The sequence below is a fragment of the Manis javanica genome, chromosome 16 (genome assembly GCF_040802235.1).
Source record: "Manis javanica isolate MJ-LG chromosome 16, MJ_LKY, whole genome shotgun sequence".
Classification (NCBI taxonomy): domain Eukaryota; kingdom Metazoa; phylum Chordata; class Mammalia; order Pholidota; family Manidae; genus Manis; species Manis javanica.
The window spans coordinates 27,523,107-27,546,608 of record NC_133171.1 but is presented as its reverse complement, the minus strand read 5'-3'; the positions used below and the strand labels follow the sequence as shown (position 1 = coordinate 27,546,608).

At 35.9% G+C, this 23,502-nt stretch overlaps 1 protein-coding gene across 1 annotated transcript in view; it reads right to left on the bottom strand.

Annotated features, from left to right (window-relative positions):
• Nucleotides 1-3,614: 3,614 nt before the first annotated feature.
• LMBRD1 (LMBR1 domain containing 1) overlaps nucleotides 3,615-23,502 on the bottom strand; it is a 100,802-nt gene continuing 80,914 nt past the window's right edge. The window contains exons 15-16 of the mRNA XM_037012588.2: nucleotides 4,156-4,247; nucleotides 3,615-4,018 (exon numbers count right to left, since the gene is read on the bottom strand). Coding sequence (XP_036868483.2) covers nucleotides 3,902-4,018; nucleotides 4,156-4,247 — 209 coding nt within the window. The 3' untranslated portion in view covers nucleotides 3,615-3,901. The remainder of the gene's footprint in view (nucleotides 4,019-4,155; nucleotides 4,248-23,502) is intronic.

Below are 23,502 nucleotides of genomic sequence, written 5' to 3'. Positions count from 1 at the left end.
AGTTACTGAAATTATCTTCCATTGTAACTTTAACTTGATAAACTGATTTTTTTAAAGTGTATTCATGACATCAGACACCTACAATCTTAGTAGGTACCGATAAGGTCCAGTTGCTGCCATGGTCACTCAGCTATAGATTCCTAGGTCAAGTTCTGAAAGGATGGGGACTATCTTCTTCAATACTAGAAAATCACTAGCTGCCATCCAATGCCTGGGATAAGTAGGAACTTGGATATGTGCTGAGTAGAATGAATAAATGATATACACACAAAAAAATTATTAATTTTGAGACTTTGGGACCCAACAAGATTTCCTCGAGGAGATCCCAAATTCCATCTCCTTCATGTGCCTTCCTACTTAAATTTTAGAGACATTTTTCCATTGTTAACATTCTTTATATAGAAGCTTTCAGTGTAACTTCCTTCTAAATTTTAGTGCCAGAAAAAGTATCTTCAGGCAAATTTGAGTGCTTTCTTTTATCAGCTGTAAAAACTTCGTCATCCATCATCTCCTTTTTGTCTTGGCTGCCAGGAAATTTGAAGATATGTTTATGTATAATTGCCATGAATTTTTTATCTTCTGATAAAATTTCTTCTTTAATTACCTGATCTTTTTTCTTTGTTACACTTTCATATATTGCTATTTCTATCTATTTAGAGTATCTACTGACTTCCTATGATAAAAGGGCATCTCAGTTGCTTGAGTTTTTTGCTTCCCTTTGCTCCCCATCTCCCAACATTGTTGTATGATTATTTTTGATGGTCTATCGGTCACCTTTACCTTCTTGACTTTACTATGCTCATTACCTTTCCCCACAAAGTAAGGGTACTAATACCCATTCCCCTTAGGTCTTCTTCACCCCCTCCTTCAATCTTCCAATTTTTATCAACTGTCTTTTTATATTGTCCATGTAGATATTTACATTCTGTGCTTTAATCAGTGTCTACCGTGCTCTAAGGATTAATTCTAAATTAGTGTATCACTGTAACTGTGTATGCAGAATTCACTGAAGAGCTCAGTCGTATTCTCTGAAAACATTCTTTTCTTACACTATTTGTTTTCCTGGAGCTCCTTTTTCTTTTTTTAAAAAACACCACATGCATTTTCATTCCCTTGGTTCAGCAGCACTAAGACAGAAGCCAGTTCCAAGGGTGCTCGTTTCACAGGACCTTGTTGCATGGCGGGGTGAGCATGCACTTGTCTGAAGTGTGCGTGGAACATGGGGTCTTGATCTTTTAGAAAGCCATTACTCAGGATCATCTCTAAATTAGGCACTTGCGGAGAACTTCAAAGGAAGTATGTTCTTCATTAGTGGAAGTCACAGCACTGAAATCAGCTTCATGAAAATCTAGTCATTCCATATGACTGGGAGGGAAAAAACAAAAAGAAAAACTTGGTTAGAAAAAAATATATACAACCAGCAAAATGAAAAGCTGAGAGGTTGATCTGACAGAAAAAAAAATTCCCATTAAGTAATGGAATGTACACATCATATTCAAGACAAATATGACATGTCTAGGTAGTAAAATCAATCTTAAAAACAGGCTAAATATATACTTCCCTTAATCTAAATGCAGTTTGTATAAGCTTAAACCATGTACACAGACGTAAAGTTTCTTACTAGCAAATTCACCTGTCAACTGAGAGCTTTCTGTGTGCACAGAGCTGTTCTAGGCACCAGGAATGAAGTTAAAAAACAGAGATGTGTTGAAGGGCTTGCTGTCCAGAGGAGGCAGACATGAAAGCAATCAAACACCACACACTGCACAGGGTGCCACGTGTAAGGGAAAGACAGCCCCGCCGTGTGTCTAGGAGACGTAGGGGAAGGTTCCCTGAGGAAGTAACATTGAGATTTGAACAATAAGGATTTCTAGGAGACGGACAAAAAGGGCATCACAGGCAGAAGGAACCGTTCAACACAGAGCGGGGATATGAGAAGTCAGAGCCGTTTGGGAAGTGGTGGGACGTGTTAGCTTGGCTCATATGAACAGTGTGAGGAAGTCAGGGAAAGCTGGATAGTCAGGGAAGCAGCACACAGGAAAGGCTTTATACAACAAAGAACCAGTAATGGGTTTAATTCTACAATAACTGAAAGCGTTTCACAGCAAAGATATGAAACGTCTTGACTTGTATTTTCATTGTTGAGGAAAAATCGAAAGGAATCGGGACTTGGCATAAAGCCCAGTGAGGAAGTTCCAGAATCAGTGTGTATTCTCCTCAGGCTGCTCTAGTACCACAAACTGAGTGGCTCAAGCAACAGAAATCTGTGTTCTCACAGTTCTGGGGCTAGAAGTCCAAGATCAAGGTGCTGACAGGGCTGAGCTCCCGAGGCCTCTCTCCTTGGCTTGAGGATGGCTTCCTGCCCACCATGTCCTCACCTGGTCTTTTCTCTGTGTATCCACGTGCCTGACAATAAGCACCTCAGAAGGGCATTAGTCTTATCAGGACCCCACTTCCGGGCCCTGTTTTATCATTACCTCTTAAAGGCCCTATCTACAACATAATCACATTTTCAGGTAAACAGGGGGTTAGGATTTCACCAAAAGAATTGGAGTGGGGGTGACAGTTCAGTCTACACTGCAGTGAGTGGCAGTTATGAATGGAGAAGGGACAAATGGAAAGATAGTTAAGAGGTGCCTTGATTGGCTGCTGAGTTAGGTATACACAGGAGGTAAGGACTCCTGCCTGACATTTGGTTTTGGCAATCAGGTAAATGCTGACGCCATCTGTCACAAGTGAATACAGGAGGAGACTTGGTATGCCCAGAAAAATGAGTTCAATTTTTAGCATGTTCCAATTTAAAGTCGTAACTTCTCTTTTACAGGTGCTATATGAGTTGTAAGAAATATAAACCTGGTCATTCAGATGACTAAACATATATATCCCAGGTCTACCTGGTCTTCAACCACAGTTCCTGAAAACACTCCAGAGCCTTAAAGGTGAAATGGGAGTCTTGTCATGTTAATGAGACCTTTGGATCCTCCCAAGGGCGGGGGCTGGAGGCTGGGTCAGAAAATGGCCAAGGATTTAGCTCTGCAATAAAGCCCTCACAAAAACCCCTGGGAAGAGTATCTCTCTCTCCTGCACCCTGCTTCTCTGAACTTCCAGGCTTGGGGAACCAGAATGCATCCACATGCCTGGCCCCAAGCTCCACCAGGACAAAAGCTCCTTTATTTGGGACTTGCCCTCTGTATCCCTTCATCGGCTGTTAACTTGTCTCCATTATTAAATTGGTAAACGTGTTTTCCTGAGATCTGTGAGCCACTCTAGCAAATAAACAGAATCTAAGGGGGAGGTTGTGGGAACTCCAAATTCATAGCTGATTGGTCAGAAGCACGGGAATTTGGAGGGCTTGCAGTTGGCACCTCTAGTGGGGCGTGGAAGGCAGCCTTACAGGACAGAATCCTTAACCCCGGGAGTCTGGTCTCTCTCTGTCAGAACTGAGTTGGATTCTCAGACACCCTGCTGGTGTCACGCATTCATCAGCTGTATTGCGAATATTATTTTCAGACAATCAGATATAGACAATTTAAAATTGCACATTACTCTGGAGACCCAAAGGCACAGAAACAAGTGATTTATTATGTTTTTAAAAAGCGACAAAGATTGGAATATTAATTTTGGAAGATTTTTAATCAATTCATATTATACACTAGAGAAAAAAATTTTCACCAACATTCCCTCACAAAGCTGGTAGTTTTGTATTTACATAGTATTATTACAGCAATGTAAAATGTTAATCTATGATACAATAATGTAATGTCAGAAAACATGAAAATATAGTTTTTTTAATAGCCATGCTCCCATTTTTGATGAAAGCTAGTCAGTTCTTCCTAAGTTAAACACTTTTTAAAAAATGCATTAACAGATATTCAGCTTCACAAAACCTTTAAGAACACTGTCAAATGGAATAGACAGAGGGCTCGTCATCACTTATGTCTGAATCATCATCATCCACTCCTTCAATCACTGACTTCTTCCCTTTACAACAGGATACAATTAATCCAATCAAGAAGACCTGCAAATTTGAATAAGCTGTATGTTATTATCAAATCTAAAATCACTCAGAAAGTAATGAACTTAAAATCCAATAGAATTACTGTGGTACGGATGGACCACTGAGGACCAAATCATCCCCAGGATACATGAACTTACCCCAAGAAAGGCCCAGTTACCAAAATAGTAGGCAGCACTGAAGAACCAGAACTTGTGAAGGAACAGGTACGTCCTGGTGACAGTGCACTGATCTGTAAAGAGCAGATGAAGACCATGGTGAGATACTCTCTCTCCTAAAATGGACATACATATTATATCTAAAAGGTTATTACCAAAACTAACGACCAAGGTCGTAGTCAGCCAAGTATTAGAGACAGGACTGAAATGCAGTTCTCCCTCCAAAGCCCACTCCTTCGATCGCCTTACAGCAGTGCTAAATCACCAAGGAATAAGACAGTCTTAAAAATGAATGCCGCCATTGTAATCCTAGCTCTGATGTATAAATACACCATATTGGCTAGTTCGATTTACTTGAAATAGAAAAAGCATTTTAATCTGGAGTGCCAGACATGTCCTTAAAGCAGATAGTTTTCCTGATGCACACAGAAAAAAAAAAATGAACAAAATAATCAGATGTGGTTAGTACTAAGCTGCACTTTTCTAAGAATCCAATTCTTAGGAGAGCTCAAACTTGAGAGGTCTTTTGGGCTTAAAAAAAATTTTTTTTAACAATGCTATTGGAAAGATGGCTGCTGCCTCTAAAGAAATACAAAATTATTATGTACTGATATACTTTACAGATTCAACTTCAGATAACTTTATAGCTTGAATTAAAAATAAATTACATACTTTTCTCCTTCAAAAAAATGTAACAAAGAGAAAGAGACAGACTGGCTGTTTGATATTTGTGTCAGACTCTATACTAGTTTTTATCTAAATACATAATTTTCCATTGGGTTACAAAGTCTTCTATATATGCTGACATACATCTAGTAAATGATGTCTTTAAAGCCATTTGGAATGGTCTAGAGCAGCATAACATAATGTAACTGACTGAAAAATTATATATGCTATAGCTAACAGAGAATCCACACATTTCAGAGGACCTTTGTTCATTCAAGAAGAAAATCCTTATCTTACAAAGCATCTCCTTTTCACTCGAGTAATTACAAAAGAGATTATTATTTCTGTATATTTTTATCCAAAATGTACAATGGTAAAAGAATTCCACATGCTATTAGGAGACCAGTATCACATTTTACTGCCGATTAAGAAAATACATGGTTGATTTCTAATTCTATGAACTCTCTTTGCAAATTAAATAAGCGCTGTTTTCTCTTAAGACATAAAATGGAGCTAGAAATTTTACAGTCATCCAAAAGTTAGCTTATTACACAAGGAATCTGATACACTTTATTTTTCTGGCTGTCACAGTTTTCTGAAAAGTAGCATGTAGGTTATATTTTATCCAAATACAAGATTTAATATGTAAAGCTTTAGATATGTTATGAAAATATTTGGATAATCTAAATCTTACATACTTTAATACCTTTAACATTTACTTCGGAATCGGTCAATAGCAAACTGGACAAAGCAGCCTTGTTTTCCAGTAGGAAAACATGCCATTTAATAGAGAAGCAACGTCTTCCTTTCACAAGCAGGGGCCACCGATCCAATGCCGATCGGCTGACGCCTCAAGGGCCTCTTTCATTATTCTTTGCTCCCTTTCTGGATGGAAAGGTCTAGGAGTGTTCAAAGCTCCATTAAGAAAAACCAAAGCATTCAAGCAGCCGTGGCTCAACAAATGTTTCCCTCCCTTCTTATAGTTACTAACACCCAAGATCACACCTTTACACCAGGTGTTGGGAGTTCAGTCTAGCAGAGGAGACTCCTAGACCATCAGAGTACCTGGCATTCATATTCAATATGACTGATGAAGTAATAAGCTAAATTTTTTTAAAAGGGTACTTTATTTAAAAATCATATTGCTAACTAATACATCTTAAAATTTATTTTGACTAAAAGCTGTCAAGATTCCAAAGATATCAAAACAAGATACCTGAATTTATCTTGAAAATGAGAGTGTAACTAAAATGTCGAGCATGATGAAGGAAGAGCCCAGACTATGGTCTCTGATATATTTGCTATTAAGTATCATTCAGTCACACACATGTAAATGGACAAATCTGAATTTCTGAGACTGTGCTTGTAAAATGGGGATAGCACCGATTTCCTTACACGGTTGTTCTAAATACCAAACAAAGTATTTCAAAATCACATGCAAAGTGATAGCTGATATTTTCTTTTTTCAAGGTATAACCAAACCCCAGTAAGCAACACAGTTCTCAAACCACATTTCAGACCACAGTGGTATGAAACTAGAAAGTAATTACATGAAGAAAACCAAAAAATAACCCAAAAACACATGGAGGCTAAACAACAGGCTTTTAAATAATCAATGGATCAGCGAGCAATCAAATAATACATGGAAACAAATGAAAGCAGGAACACAATGGTGCAAAATATGTGGGTGCAACAGAAGAGGCTCTAAGAGGGTAGTACATAGACTACTGGACAACGAACCTCACGAAACAGAACAGCCTCAGAAAACCGATCTGACCTCACAACTAAAGGAACAAGAAAAAGAACAATATTTATTAGAACTGATTAATGGATTCAGCAAAGTTTCAGGATACAAAAATCAATGTACAGAAACCTGTTGTCATCTTATACTAACAACAAACTAGCAGATAAGAAATTAGAAAAACAATTTTAAAATTTCATCAAAAAGAATAAAATATCTAGGAATGAACCGAACCAAGGAGGTGAAAGACCTGTACTATGAAAACCATAGACACCATGAGAGAAATTAAAGACACAAATGGAAATCTGTCCCATGTTCAATGGTAGGTAGAATTAATATTGTTAAAATCACCCTCCTGCTGAAAGCAATTTACAGATTCAAGGCAATCCCTGTTAAAATATCAATGGCATATTTCAGTGAACTAGAGAAAATAATCCTAAAATTTGTATGGAACCACAAAAGACCCTGAATAGCCAGCCAAAGGATTTCTGAGAAAGGACCAAGCTGGGGCTATTATGGTCCCTGATTCTCCCTAATACCACACTCAAAAGGATTAAAGACCTAAAAATGAAATCATAAAACTCTTAGAAGAAAACATGAGCAAATATCACTTAAATATAAGTATGAGTAACTTTTTTCTGGATACATATCCCTGATCAAGGAAGACAAAAGCAAAAATAAATAAGTGGGACTACATCAAACTAAAAAGCTTCTGTACAGCAAAAGAAACCATCAACAAAACAAAAAGGCAAACTATGGTATGGGAGAATATATTTGAAAATGATACATCCAATAAGGGGCTAACATCCAAAATATATAAAGAATGCATATGGCTCAACACCAAAAGAACAAATAACCCAATTTAAAAATGGGCAGAGGACCCAAATAGACATTTTTCCAAAAAAGCCAGTACAGATGGCTAACAGGCACATGAAAAGAATGCTCCACATCACTATTTTCAGGGAAGTGCAAATCCAGACCACAGAGACAGCATCTCCCACCAGTCAGTGGCCACCATCCAAAAGATAAGAAATAACAAGTGTTGGCCAGGCTGTGGAGAAAAGGGAGCCCTCCTACACTGTGGGTGGGAATGTAATTTGGTGCAGCCACTATGGAAAGCAGGATGGAGGTTCTACAAGAAACTAAAAATAGAAATACTATACAACCAAGTAATTACACGTCTAGGAATTTACTGGGAGAAATCAAAATCTATGATTTGAAAAGATATTTGCACTCCTATGCTTACTGGTGCATTATTTACAATAGCCAAGACACAGAGCAATGCAAGTGTCCTTCAATAGATGAATCAATAAAGATGTGGTGCATATATGCAAAGGGTATTACTGAGCCATAAAAAGAAAGAAATCCTACTATTTGTGACAACATGGTTGGACCTAGAGAGTTTAACACTAAGTGAAACAAGCCAGGCAGAGAAAGACAAATATCATATGATTTCAATTACAATTGGTATCTAAAAACAAACCAAACCAAAGTGAACAGAACAGCAAGACTTACAGATGTTGAGAAGTGATTGTTTGTTACCACTGGGGAGGGGTTGGGGTTGGGGTGAGTGCGTGAAATAGGCGAAGGTGATAAAAAAGAAAAACATAAAAACACAGTTCTCAAGAGCTACTCAAATGGTCACAAGAAAAACTAATCTTAACTAATCCACTAATATTAAGATTTTATAAGTATATAAAATAGTGAAGAAAATAATTGCTTAGGTCCTAGTATTATGACCACTCTGTACATGTTCATTATTTTTGTCTCTATAGTCAAAATAGATGTAAATGGATTTGGTGAAATTCAAATGAGTATAATTCAGTAACAGGATACCTGCTAAACAGTAATATACTTTTAAATAAAAATGACCAATTTTAATGTTTTAGAAGAGATGGCAAGGCTAAGACTTATACAAAAAATTCCTGTTCACAATTATTTTAAAAACAAGAACTGTATCTTCTGTGGTTTAAGTTCTTATACAATGAGCTCCATTGTATAAGCATAAACCTGTTTGAAAAAAGTCATTCAACAGTTTCAACATTGCTAATGTTCTAAACTTAAAAAATAAAAGTTCTATTACTCATTTCCATGCTTTCAGGTATTTTAGGAGTCCAAATTCGATTGAATTAGAAATTTCAGGGCCAGAACAGGGATTATTAAGACAGCAGCTGAGCCGGCAGAAGCAAGTGAAATCAAGTCATTTTCCCAGCGGTCTAATAACCCACTCGGTGGCACGTTAAATTGGCTTGTACGGCTGATTCTTCTGCCAGCCACACAAAAAAATACCTTAAATATTTTTCCTATCACATTACTTTACATGTTTACAACTTTCCAAGGTTGTAGATTTGATGTAAGCCTTCTAAAATAAAATAAAAAGGTAAAATCATTGTTAACATTAGGCTTTGTTGTTGAAAAATGATGCTAGACTACAAATCCACACACACAAGTACATAACAGCTCTTTCTAGTCATGTATATGTATATGTATATGTATATGTATATGTATATGTATATGTATATGTATATGTGTATGTATATGTATATGTGTATATCATTGTATTTAGATCTATATAAAGCAGCATATATCCACAGAAGAATTCTGGTTAATAACCCTATTCATATTGTTTTATTGTCAAGTGATGCTTCCACACTGCATAAATGGAGGGGGGCCCCTCTTCTCACCATCTGCCATCTTCCAGCTGCTCACCTGGATCACAGATGCCTGGAAGATCTATATATGTCTTTATACAGTTATCTAAAAATATTATAAGTATTTTGAACTTGGTCTGGCCTTCACACCAAATTCAGGCTGCTGGATGTTTCATTTAAGGATCATGATCTACAATCAGAGGGGTTCAGGAGACTTGTGACTGCTGTCCCTTAAAAGGACATGTAGGAGTTCCCATTAAAGCAAGAAGTACACATTAACAATGACAAAGTAAAAATAGGAGTTCACATTCAAAAATTTTTTCTGATAAGGGGGGCCATACCAAAAAGATAAAAATTAAAAGAGCCAAGATAAGATATTTGTAGTAATTGAATAAAATTAAGAGTTTTTAATCCTGCTACTACTACACCGGTCCTCGATATCGTCTCACTTATTATCAAACCAAATAAATAACTAACGAAAAGTACAATTAAGCCTTTGTTTTTCATGCAACATCAGCCTATAGAAATATACCTGATAAATTTTATGTTATTATTATTTCCTTTTAGACTACTTGTTATGTCATTATTAATGTGTTCTGGTTATCACAAAGATAACTTCAGTTATTACCTATGGTACAGCTACTTCTACTTGTTAAGTTGATAATTCTATTACAAAACTTTCTACTTTAAGTATATTTTTAAAAACAACATTTAGTGTTTATTTAAGCTACAATTAAATCATATTAAATCTTCACTTGAAATCAACTTAGAATCATGTACTCTCTATATTTGTACTTTATTTATAAAATGAATCCTTTTCTTCACATTTGCATATACGGAGAGGGCATTTCAGAAAACCCACATACCATGGAGAATGAATTGTAAGACAAATATTTGTTTGTGACAAAAAAAAAGAAAAAAGGCAGAGGAACGGACTATTTCAAACGTTACTTCATTATGAATGGTTGCCCATGATAATGCTAACCTTTTGTTAGGGTCTTGCTACTGATGAGTATTTGTAATAGACACACAAATCTTAATAAAGGCTTAGGGGCTTGGATTTTACTGTGATATGATTAGGAATTATTTATCAAATGGTTTTAAGAAAGAAAATGACATGAGTGGAGTATAGATTGGCAGAGGAGACTGAGAGTAGAAAGTTAGGTTCCAAGTCAGGAGACACCGAGTAAAAACCAAGCCAAGCCATGAGACAGAGAGGAAGGTTAGATCCGAGGATTCTGGAAGTAAAATCTCAGTTAATCATTGTTTTACTGTCAAATGGATTTACAGCATATGAAATATATAGTCATAAAAAGATCTGAGAAATTAGCAACATACATCCAAATAAAAAGATGGCAGAAAAAAATTAAAACATGTAATAAAAACCAAAGTAGTATATTTATCTGAAAATTAATAAATGTCATACAGTTAATGTTTTGTTAAATCTCACTGAGGGAGCTGGACAAAATGCAAAGAATTGGTGAACATCAAAAATCATAGAAATTCTAAAGGAAATCATTTTATTATATTCTTTGAATACATGAAGTGTAATAGGCTAATAGATAGAACTTACCAGATATTTTGCACCATGAATGAGTTTTACAGTGACTATTTTTGAGAACCAGTATAATTTGTGTTGAGCTCTGATTACATTTAAGTAAGTTTAAGGTACTTCGAAGATGCCAAAATATGGATTGTTCTTCTAAGAAAGAATGCTCCTAATTTCCTTTGTATTACTAATTGGCCATATAAAGCTTATAGAAGGTAGTTACAAAGTAAGCATAAGCACATAACCTGTAGAAACAACCACAAACTGTAACTGTGAACTCCAAATTAATGAGATTTACTATCTGGAGTCTTAATTACCCACGGATAGTCAAATATAAAACAATTGTTTTCTATTACTTTTTCTTTTTCATAAAATAGTAGTTTAAGGGCTATAGTAGAAAATACTAAAGTTAGAGAAAGTTGAGATTTAGTTATTGGTCTGTCACACATACTATGAGATTCTGGAGTGTGTCATTTAACTTCTAAATGTCAGTTTCTTTGTAAATGACACCGAGGTAATATCTGCTTGTGATGGACAGTGATAGATGACCTCTGAATTAAATTTAGACAGAAATCTACATGTAATTTTAAAAAAGGAAAAGACTGATATTTTAGGAATTGGCAACTATAGGCAAGAATCTGCAAATAAGTGGCTGAGAAGTTTCACAAAATTACCTACGTTGACTTTGGTATGGACTATAAAGAACTTAGAAATCTTAACACCTAATTAACTTCACTATACTGTCTTAGTTAAGCTTTTTATAAACATAATCAAAATGTCACCTAGAAAAAGAGCTTCAACATCAAGACACTTTCTGGATCTCAAGCAAAATCCAAGAAAAATGATGCTCTGATCAATACTTAATTTTCTGGTCTGCATGGACACAATACATCACGCTATCTCAGCTGGTTGATACCAGCCAGTAAGATCAATAAGGCCCTCTTTCTGACTCCATGCCTACCTAGAAACTGTGTGACTGTAAACATGGTTCTCTGTACAGATTATTTCTCTCTGGTAAGAATTCACTAACTCTGAGCCTCTAGCTTAAATATTAATAGTAATACTTCCTATGGTAAATGAATAAGCTGCCATTTTGGCTAATACGTTAGTCCCTGTTCAGTTATCTGAAATCAAATACAGATACTGCAGACCAAAGCATGGCGGCATTCTTAGATAACAATTCTACCTAATTACTCTCACTTCAATATTCCTCTACCCCTTTGATGGATAAAAATAAGTCAGATGAGGCTATCAATACAAACTTATTATTTGTCAAGTAAAAGATTATAAATTAATAGTACTTCATCAGGAAGGACTATTTCAACTGGTTGAAAACAAAGCTTTCTGGTTCAAGCTGACAGACTGAGCAGTCATTTGTTTCTTTCCTTCCCAGGACCTCATTAAAGCAAGAGCACAGGAATAAAGTCAGAAGCAACCTTCGTACAGCCCGCAGAATGGGAGGAAGGCCATCAGGTGACGGGAGGCTTCAACAATAATCTGACAGATGGAAAGCCACATTTAAAAGGTCTCCAGTAAAACAGCTGGCTTCTTTTCATTTATTTTAAAATATAATTTAAGGATCAAGAAACCCCAGTGACAGAGTTCCCAATGATAAGATTTCCTAGTTCTCAATATTTAAACAAAAATTAATATAAATATAAATAAATCAGCAGGGGAAAAGAACAAGATAAACAATTGTAATTTTACTCTAAGGAAACCATTAAGAAAAACATTGTATCTTCAGATATTGAAGAAGGTATTATATCCATACAATAAAGATGTTGAAAAAGAACAATCAGAACAATAAAGTACTCAAAGAAAGTGAAGAATCTGTCATATAAAACTAAAAATTCAGGATATAGTTTGAAGGTAAATCTGAATACATACCCAAGAGTTTAGAGCAAAATGATAGGCAGAAAATATGAAATGTGAGATGAGACAGATGATTGATTGAAGATACCCAGTACTAATGAACATGAGCTCCCCAAAGGGAAAATGGAAAAAAGGGAAACTATCAAGGTAGCCTCAAAAGAAAAAATAGACTGGCATTAGATTTCTCACCTGTTAAAAGACAGATGATGACGCAGTGTCTTTAGAGTTCTAAAAGAAATGATCTTTATGTAGAATTCTAAGCTCAAAGTACCCATCAATTTTTTATCAATTGTGAGGACAAAATTTTTCAGATATGCAAGGACTTTTCAGAGATGTATTTCACACAAAGCAGTTTTCTTGACTTTTCTTTAACTCTAGCAAAACTGAGGCTTCGGAGAGGAAATCAAGAAAGAAGAAAATACAGTTTATAGTGCATCAGTAGTGCAATGAACAGAAATTACAACATTTTAGCCGAGCAACAGAATTAGAAAGCAATTAATCCAAAAAAGAAGAAGACAGTAGGTAAATACAATGGGTTTCACACAACAGATAAAGTAAGCAAGAAACTACAAGATATTAGACATATTAAATCTTATGTTACTTTAATGACTATTTCAAAAATAGAAAGGAGAAAAGGAACAAATAAAAAAGGTGGTGCAACTCTACAAATGTTGTTTGAGGGAGACAAAAAAAAGTATTTATATATTTTCTTATCCTTAAGGAGCTTACATTCCTATAAAAGAGTGGGATTGAGATAAGATATGTAAATGACTACAAATTTAGACAGAGTAAGGTAATCTCATAAGAAGTATAAATCTATGGTAATTCAAGGGAAAGGAGACTGCCTACATATTTGGAGGCTCAAAAGAGAGGGTCAGGTTTAAAATAAACTTGTAAGATGGTGAGGATATTGCAGAAATGGGAAGGACAGGGTAGAAACCGGCTGTGACATTTCAAGAACAAATAGTTAAAAGGAAAAATAGAAAAGATGGCCATATTCAGAAAATATATGGAAAAAAGCTAGAAATTGTAGATGGGTTCAACATTGGTAATCCTTCAGTCCTAGACTGAATTTATCAAATGATAAGGGGGGTGGGGGTTGGGGGCAGGGAGCACTTAAGGTTCTATTGGAGGAATGGCAGTCAAGCTAACCCAGACCAGAGCCATCAGAAAATTCTGGAATCCCACCTCAGATCCACTGGATCAAAAAAATTCATGTTTAACAAGCCTTCCAAGTGATTCTAATGCACGTGAAAATTTGATAGCCACTGCTACAGAACAATTAAGCTAATAGTACTTCGTAGTGTGGATCAGAGTGGAGCACTGGTTAAAAGATACAGCAATTCATGTGAGATGTAATTCAGGTAAGATGTGAGGGTTACTATGGCAACAGACTACACACATAGCAACTAATCAGGTGAGGAGAACGTGAATGAAGATTACTATGCTTTGAAGAATGGCGGCACTATAGGAAATGGTGGTATCAGTAGCGTTCAAAATCCTTACTACTAGTTTGTACTGCCTTCCCCAAGAACTATTCATTTTAAATATTTTTGTAAACACATCAACAAAATAAGGCAAAGGTCTGTACATTATTTTCACGGGATTGGTAAGTGTCATTTAGAGCTACTCAGAGACACTGACCAGGCCAGCGTCTTCATTCTGCTTTCCTCCTTGACCATAAGGGAAGGCCCAACACTACAACCACATTACAGCTACAACAGGCTTTCAGCCACAAGGGAAATTCAGTGAGAAAACGGGCAATGATCAGCGGTGGGATGGGAGTTATTAGGTTCTTAGTTCTCAGTTTATGAAGGAATACCAAGAGCAAAACAAAGTCAAATAGACTCGAAGAAAAAGAAGTTCACATATTAATAGCTAGAATTTAAAGATAATTATTCTAGGTATCATGAAAAATAGAATACAAAGTATGTGACATTTTCTAATTAAACCTCTAAAAGAAACAGACATCACCCCTGACTCCTTTTCTCTCTCAGACCCGATACTAGACTCCTCAGCAAATACTACTGAGTCTACTTTCAAATATATCCAGAATCTGCTCACTTTTTGCCACCTCTACCACCACCATTTCTCCTTGGATTACTACAAAAGACTTCTCTGAACTCACTTTTGTTCTTGGTTCACTACTATAATCCAAAGGATGAATTTAGCCCACCACTCGTCTTCATGTTTCACTGGGGCTCGACTACGGCATCCGCAACATACCTTCTCTGGCAGCCGCACTGTGCTGCCAGGGCAGAGCTGAACAGCCTGTGGGATCACTGACGGGCCCATAAAGCCTGCAATATTTACTATCCAGTCCTTTACAGAAAATTTTGCCAAACCCTGGTCTATATGCAACACAGTAGACAGTGAGAGCGATCCCTTGAGAACAGGTGTCGTCGTACCACGTGGTTCTTCTGCGCACAATCTTCCAGGCTGCATCTAGAAGGGAACGCGGAGGCCCTTACGTGCACTGCGCGCCGTCCCTGGCTCTGTGCTTGCTGTCACTTGGCCTGCAATGCTTTTCCCCATATTCTGCCTTCGCTCCTCATTTCTTAAGGTTGTTTTGCTCAAGTGACAGATTCTCGGTGAAAATTTCCTTTCTACACTATTTAAAATTTCAAACCATCCCTCCTCCTGGCACCACTTACCCTCCTCAGCACTTTATTTTTCTCCGTAACACTTACCACCTGACATACTTATTTGTCTCCTTCTACCCAGTAAGCCCCATCTGGACAGGGAAATTTGACTGTTTTGTTCACTGCTGTTCACTAGTACCCAGCATAGTGCCTGGCACGTAATAGACATCAATGAATATTTGTTAAATGAAAAAAGCATAGTTACAATAGATAAGTAAAATTAAATGATCATATGGGATCCTGAAAATTAAGACATTTATAAATTTATATTAGAATTTAAGACAAACAGGACTGTGATTCTCAGTATTCTAACAAAGATACATCAGCATCTCCTAATGGTGCCTGAACTGCAACAGCTATTACTTAATGCTGTATTCCTCAAATAAACAGGGTAACTTTCTAAGTAAGATTCTCAGAGCTATTACAACTCTAACAGAGTTGACTTATCCTCCTCTTATAGACTAAATCTAACTATCTTTAACTTTCCCATTCCCAAACCCAAATTTTCAGACTATAAAACAAAAAGACCACGTTATTTTTTAAGGCCGCTGCCTTGTATGCTTGAGTCTGAAGGAAAAGGCTAACACATATTCTCCTGAACTGCATCTTCTTGTTAGTCACAAAATTCCAGAAAGCTAAAATTAATTAGCTTTGCCTAAGACGGGGTAAGAGGTGTTAAACTGATCGTCCAAATTCAAACTTGCCTTTTAAGTCAACACAGTAAAATCTGGTACCATTTTCATTTCAAATTCTATTTACGGGCCGCCCACTTGGGCACACAGCACCACAGGAGATATTAACAAATACGTCAGCATAGAGCATCATGTCCCTTTTCAACCTCAGCCCTTCAGCCTGAGTTTCTAATGAAATCCCTTGACCGCCTTCATTTTCAGCCTGTTAAAATTGGCCTTCCTTAAAATGAACATTGTATTTATAACTGTATAAATCAAACATCCAAGTTGTCAAATAGTTTAGCAACTAACCTGCCTCTCCTGCAAACACATGTCTCAACTTTTTTGCTCACAGCCAAAGTATGGGTTGGGCGGATTAAAAAAAAAAAATCACCTGAATCCGCTGGTAGTGATAATGTGTAAGCAGGCAGTATTGCTTAGTTTCCTAGACTTGGAAATAAAATTTACTGGAACCTCAGAAGTTCAAGTATAAACATTCCTTATTCTGGGAAAAAGACGGTACAGAGAATTTAAGAATTAAATTTTTTTAAAGTCTCAGTAACCTCTCTTCCCAATCCTACTTTTTAACAAACTAGAAGGAAAAAACTCTTCTCTGAAATCACTATCTTCTTGACAGACACATGCCACTATTTTGTCTCTCATTGTTTTCATCCATAAAAAGGCTTAATGGTGTTTTCTGTAGTTAAAGAATAAAAGCTATTCACTAAAAAAAAAGGTGAATATTCTCCCCTTGCCTTTACTCCAAAGTTCATTTAGAGTACAATCTAGTCCCTGAGCTACACAGACTTTCAGAATTTGTTTATGCACAACAGCATAAAAAAAGATAGAATATACCCTATTCCACCTACCATCAAATGGTATATATTTTTCTATGTTAAAACACATAAAGCTGTATCATTACAATGCATGTAATGTTATTTCAGGTGTTCTCATTGATGGATAAATGTCCAGTTGTTTCTTTTTTTTGCAATTTCTCGTCTAACCTTGACGGGACTTGGAAATTGGTTAGCTATTGGAAGAGCAAGAAAATGTGAGTAGATTTCATAATTTCCATGTGAGTAAACAGCTTGCGGCACAGAAAAGGATTAGGACAACTCTTCCCCTCCGTGGTATGGTGGTGACAGGTGGGAAAGGCAAGGGAAAGAGGAAAGGAAAGAAGTTAGACCCTCAAATTGAGGTTTGCGGGGCTGGCAGGACATGTACTTCTTACAGATAAACCAGCTGGCACTGAGAAATAAGAACAGAAATTCAAGAATCTGAGTCTCTTGATTAAATTATTAAATCCCCCTTAAATTATTCAGCACGACTAGGCTTATTTATTATCAACTGTCAACTCCAAAGCACCACTAGGGAAACCTTATTGATCTAGCAAAGCTAAGTTTATTAACAACATTGAGGAAGAACAAGAAAAGGAAAAAGAGGGCATCTATAAGGTTTAAGGTGCTGGATCAGGCTGGACCATTTTAATCAAGGTAATGCAAGGTGGGCAACTGGTTAGGATTGGGCTCAGTTTATGATAGGAAATTTTGGATCAGTGGGCACAATGAAATGAGAAGTGTTGAAGTGAGTCTTACTCAACAATTAATCTTGGTAAGTAAGCTATTTTAGTGTTTCACAGTCAGGAGTTAAGTATTTCCTGGAGCAAGTAGATAAAACTATTTCTGTTTCTTCTCAGTGTTACTCAACACAGGGACAAGGAACTATGTCTGAATCCAGAAGTGTTGAACATTAGCAACACCATGTTGGCATCAGTTCCCACATTTTATGGGATTAAAAAGCTTTTAAAATTTATTGATCGGCACTTGGGAATGATTTAGACTTTAGATAGTCTATTATGACTTGCTAAAACAGAGTACCCTTGAATGGACAATATGCTGGAGTTAACAGAGCAAATTTGGAAAATATCCAGAAAGAATAAGGCTAGGTGGCTGACATTAACATAAGAAAACTACTTTGATTAGAAAATCTGCCTGCTTCAGCTTCTAGCTTTTGAAGCAAAAGTTTCACATAAGAAAATGTAAAAATTGCTGTCATTAACAGGTAAGAAATTTACAAAAAATCTTAAATTGTTCAAGAAAGTTGTATTACCAAATATAGAGCATCATATTTGCATTTAAATTGGAGTTATTTAAAAATATGAAATAATTCTTCAACAAGTTTTATAGTACTATGTGCCTTTAGAGAAGAGGCTTAATGTCTAAAGAGTTTTTAATATGTTCTTTGTGAATTTAACTATTTTTTTTGCAGAGCTTCAGTAGTAATGCATTCTGTAAATCTAGTCAAAGAACAACTCATTTCACACGACTGACTATGTCTATAATTAAATCAAGGTTTATTTGATTCTGAAAATTTATACTAGAAGTGACAGGAAAAAACGAGAGGTGAATTATTTTGTGGCAGATTTCAAATTAAAAATAAACAAGATATATTAACTTACTTCATAAGAAGTTATACCTTTTATTCTAAATTGCTTAGTGAATTTCATAGCTTCTATGTTCAAAATATGTTTTGTCACTTTGTAGGGCAAAATAGATCATGTTGAACCCCTGGCGATATAAATTTAAAATTTATGGATTTTAAGAAAAGTAATATATGACTGTTTTAAAGCATATAATAATATATAATTATATAAATAATATAATGTATAATACCCTCAAAATGGTAGTTAGAAATGGTAGTTCTACATCTTGACCTCTACTTGGTACTGACGGTTTTTAAAATAGTAGCTATTTGGTGGTATACAGTGGTTCTCCTGAGGTTTCTTCCTCCCTTTCATTATTAGTATGTACACACTTATGTTTTCTGAACACTGTATTATGTGACTTAACCTGTACACATTTCAGCATCTTTTTAAGCAGGATATCCTCTCACATAACCAGAGTATAGCCATTAATTCAGTAATTTAATATTGATATTATATTCTCTAAAATTTACTCTACAGTCTGTATTCCAACTCTGTTATTTATCCCAGCATATTCTTTCGAGTACTTCGATCCTCTTTTGGAAGATCCAGTCCAGGATCATGTATTGCACTTAGTTAATGTGTCTCTTGAACCTGTAACAGTTCTTTACCTCCTTGTCTTCTATGACATTGACATTCTTAAAGCAGGCAAGCCAGATACTTTATATCATGTTCATCAATGGTCAGTTTGGCTTTCTCTGATAGTTCTTCATGATCCAGTTCATGTTCTCCAGTCTCAGTAATCACATGTCAAGTACTTAATAGTCACAGGTTCCTAGTGTCTGTGACATGGGACTGTTACATTATATCCTAGATGCCTCAGGATATAACACAGGATGCATGCCCCTCAGTGATGTGAATTTTGTTTACCTGGTGCAAATATTGCCCAGTTTCTCTGATCTATAGCTATGATAGCTGCTGCTTTTCCTCTTACAACTAATAAGCATCTGTGGAGAGACCTCATTGTGGTTTTAATCTAGTTCCCTAAACTGAGTTATATTTCAATTGCTGTATGTTCATTTCTAAATATTATACTTGGTTCATTTACAAATCTGCTAGGGTTTCATTCATTCATTCCTTAATTGTTGTTTCCTGACAATATTCTGATCTGGTCTTATTCCATTTATCACAGTGAGCTGTTCTATAATCCGTGTTGATAATTCCAATAATCAGGTCTTTGCAAGTCTCATTCTGCTGCCTGCTGCTAATTCTAGCTTTTTCATGGTCTTCGTTCCCTGTGTGCTCGAACATTTGACTCTGATATCTTCATTTGTGCTCCTTGGTGGGAATTCTTTAGGCCTAGAATTAAGGTACATTCCTGCAGTGAGGATTTGTATTGACCTGTGTGCTGTGCCTACAGCTCTGCCAGTGTGAGATTACAGTGAGACAAACTCACTCGGGTGACGTGCATCTGGACTGCAGATCTGCAAAGAGCTAGTCTGTGGTTAGTCTCCCAGGGATGTGATTCTCTTCCTGTTCTTTTTTGACAAGCCAGCTTTGCTTTCAGTTTCCTGGAGGTAACGTGACCTCACTTCTGGTTCATGCTCACATGGTGGTACAGTCCCTGGGGGAGGAGCACTCAGCCTGACGACAGGTGCACGCCTATGAGATGCCACCACCGAGGCAGCTCAGACCTGCACTGTCCCACGTGACAGGCTCTAGGAACCTGTGACTATGAAGTACTTGACATGTGACTACTGAGACTAAGGAACTGAATTTTATTTAATTTTAATTAATTTAAAAACTGAAGGAGCACAAAATGTTTTTTCATTAAAGACAATTTTACTGCTTTGGTAGCACTGTATTTCACTTTAACCAATAAATGGTTTCATTCAGATGATTAAAATTTAGTTTTTGAATTAAGATCTTATTTAAGTGTAAAATACACACCAAGGTTTTGAAGACAGTATAAAAAAGGATATATGTATCTCAGTAAAAATTTTGTTACTTACATATTGAAGTAATATTTTGGATACATCAGGTTACATATGATGTTATTTAATAAAATTAAAGTCATCTGTTTCTTTTTCTTTTAACATGACTATTAAAAATGTTTAAATCACATATATGATTCACGTATGTTTCACTGGACAGTACTGATCTAAGGAATATGTTATTTTCTATTCCTTTTGCCTCAAAAAAGGCTGTGCCAACAAGCCTCACTCCCTGGATTTGGTCAACGCGTGCAGAACCAAGCCGCTGGGCAGGGGCTGCGGGCCTCGGGCTCGGGGCTCTCTCCTCCGTGCGGACGGAGGCAGCCCCGGGGTCGCCTGCAGGGCTCCTTAAACTATACGCTGCTTGGTTCCTTGGCTAGCGCTGATTTTCTAGGTTTAGGGTGGAGCCTAATAATTCACATTTCTAACAAGTTCCTAAATTCTCAGGTGCTGCTGGTCTAAAGATAATCACTGAGAGCTACAGATCATTTGATTATTTTTTAGGGCTGACTATATATGTTAACAAGTATACTTAATGAGAAGAACCCACAATAATCAAGCATGATTTACATGTTTTCATTGCATTTCCATTTACTTTAACGTCCAAGTAAGACAAGATGGGTTTACTTCAAGAAAAGATAAAAAAATTAAATAAGACAAAAGAAATAAGACTTTAAGTTCATGGATTTTTAAAAATGGCAATTATTGTTACTTTAACATGCTACATGTATTTTTGTCTTTACGCCTTGTTATGCAGATTCCTTCTCTGCTTGGAATAGCCTCTCGCTTTCCTGTTTGTTCACTTAGACTTATTTAACTTATGATTTTGAGCCAGTTGAAATCATTTGGCCTTGAGCAGACTAAATCATTATCCCCTTTGTCTTCCCATAGCATTATGTCTATAATTTCATTACAGTTTGCCGTTTACTTTTACTGCTATTACAATTATTATTTACCTATTCAAATCCACTAGGCTGAATGCTTTTCAAAGTAGGGACACATATACCTAGTATATATATTTCCTCTGACCCGTTCTCTCTTCCCCGAAATCTACCCCCAGCGCTCACAATGTCTATTGTGTTTGACCATCCAGGAACACTGATCTTTCACCTTCCTATTTTGACTCAAATAATTACATATATTTAGGCTTTCTCTAATAATTATGCATTTGTTTTATTAACCTTACCATATTATCATATAAACTATATTAACATTTATTAGATTAAATAGCAATTAAAGAATGTATAACTGGAATGTAAAGGTCCTTCTGCCATAGTGATACATAATATTTAAAAGTTGTTTTCTAATTTGCACAGTTGACTCACTTTGAACATATAAACTATGCATTAGCTATCAGGATAAATGAAGTAATATTATCATTTTAAGAGAACTTTATAGAAGGATAGGTATTCCTTATAAATCTGCTAAATCATTCTATTGTTTAAGAGATTATTTTAAACACAAAGACCTAAAATATTTTTAGATGAATGACTTTTTTGAATCTTAAATATCATAAACACTTAAAACTAGGGTTTTCAGTATATTTTCTGTATGTTTAATAAATTCCAGACCACCGCATATGAACACAATATTACTTAAGAAAAGAAGTCATTAAAATGTACTTATAATTAATAGTAGATCAACATGAATTTTTAGAAATCACTACTTTAACATCCTTTCAGGGATATTATCTTTCTTCAGAAATAATTTTAATTATAACACTGTAACTGATATTTTTTGTTTCTACATCTAAAGGTCACACTCCAAATGCTGTTACTTGCAACAGACATACAACAAACATGCCATCAAGTGCCTTATGGGGTATTTATATTACAGCACCATCTAATCTAGTCAAATGGGCCCACCAGCACAAATAATAGTGATTTTTTCCTCTGCATGCTGAGATTTGCTAGCTTTAGTCTAGATGGCTACTGCCATACCAGTCCTTCATTCATTCTACTCCATATCCAATCCTGTGTGTCAAATCTCATGCCTTCAACTGTTTATCTTTCTCTACCATTATTTTTATTTAAAGTATTCTCTTAAAAAAAAAAATCTACCTGCCATCCCAAATTCAATGATCATATTTCTACCATTCTCTTCCAAGTATGCATTGGCAAATTTAACATTTTAAATTTAAAATGTTAGCTAGAGAACAAAAAAAGGTTGGGAAAAATAAATCAAACCTATACACCTACAGGGTATGTTTTATACTGCACAGTAAGATTTCAAAGTTAAGTCAACCAAAATGTTTAAGAAAAATATTCAATGATTCAAAGGGAGTCACTGTAATCACTGTAAATTAGGTCAGTGAAAAACACTGAATGTGATTCAAACAAAAGTTACGGTCAAGCACATTATCTAACTAAAGCTTGTTGATCTATAATAGACAAATTCACTCAGCTCAGCAGCAGAGGAGCACTTGGAAGCCCCCTTCACACTAGCGCAACATAATTGTTTTTGTTTTTATGCTAAGGTTTCAATACTACTGTAAGAATTTAAGAAACAGAACCTATCTTAGATCTTCAATAAATCTCTTTAATAAAAAAATCATAAATCAACTCAACGGTAACTTTTCATTCTATTTTCAAATAGCTAAAAATGATAACCCAAAGCACTTCGACTATCAGAACCCTATTTGTGATGTGTGTCTGTCTGTACATATCAAAGTAAAAAATCTGGGACTAAAGTCACTACAAAACTAGAATTGGAAAATCAAGTCAGATTTATTTACACTAGAAACATTTTACTATTATTTGTTCAGGCAAAAAAATTATCCCCAGCATATTTGTTTTCCTATCTCATCCCCTGATTTTGTTCTTTTCTCCTAGTTTTAGTCTCCTCCCTTATTCCCCTATGTATCTGGACACTCTGGTAGGTCACTTTATTCTCTTTTAAGCTTGCCCTTTGCTTCCCAACCTACTTCGATCCTTCAACCCACCTTCCCCAGACTAAGTACTGATAAATAATCATCATACCAGTTGTACAGCTTTGTTCAATAATAATGTAAATTGATAATTTCATTTCTGTCCCTTGATATATTTATCTATCACTGACTTACCTTCAGACAGAGAGCCTCCTGCTATTTACCTTCATGGTTTATCAGAAACTTTTGCCACTT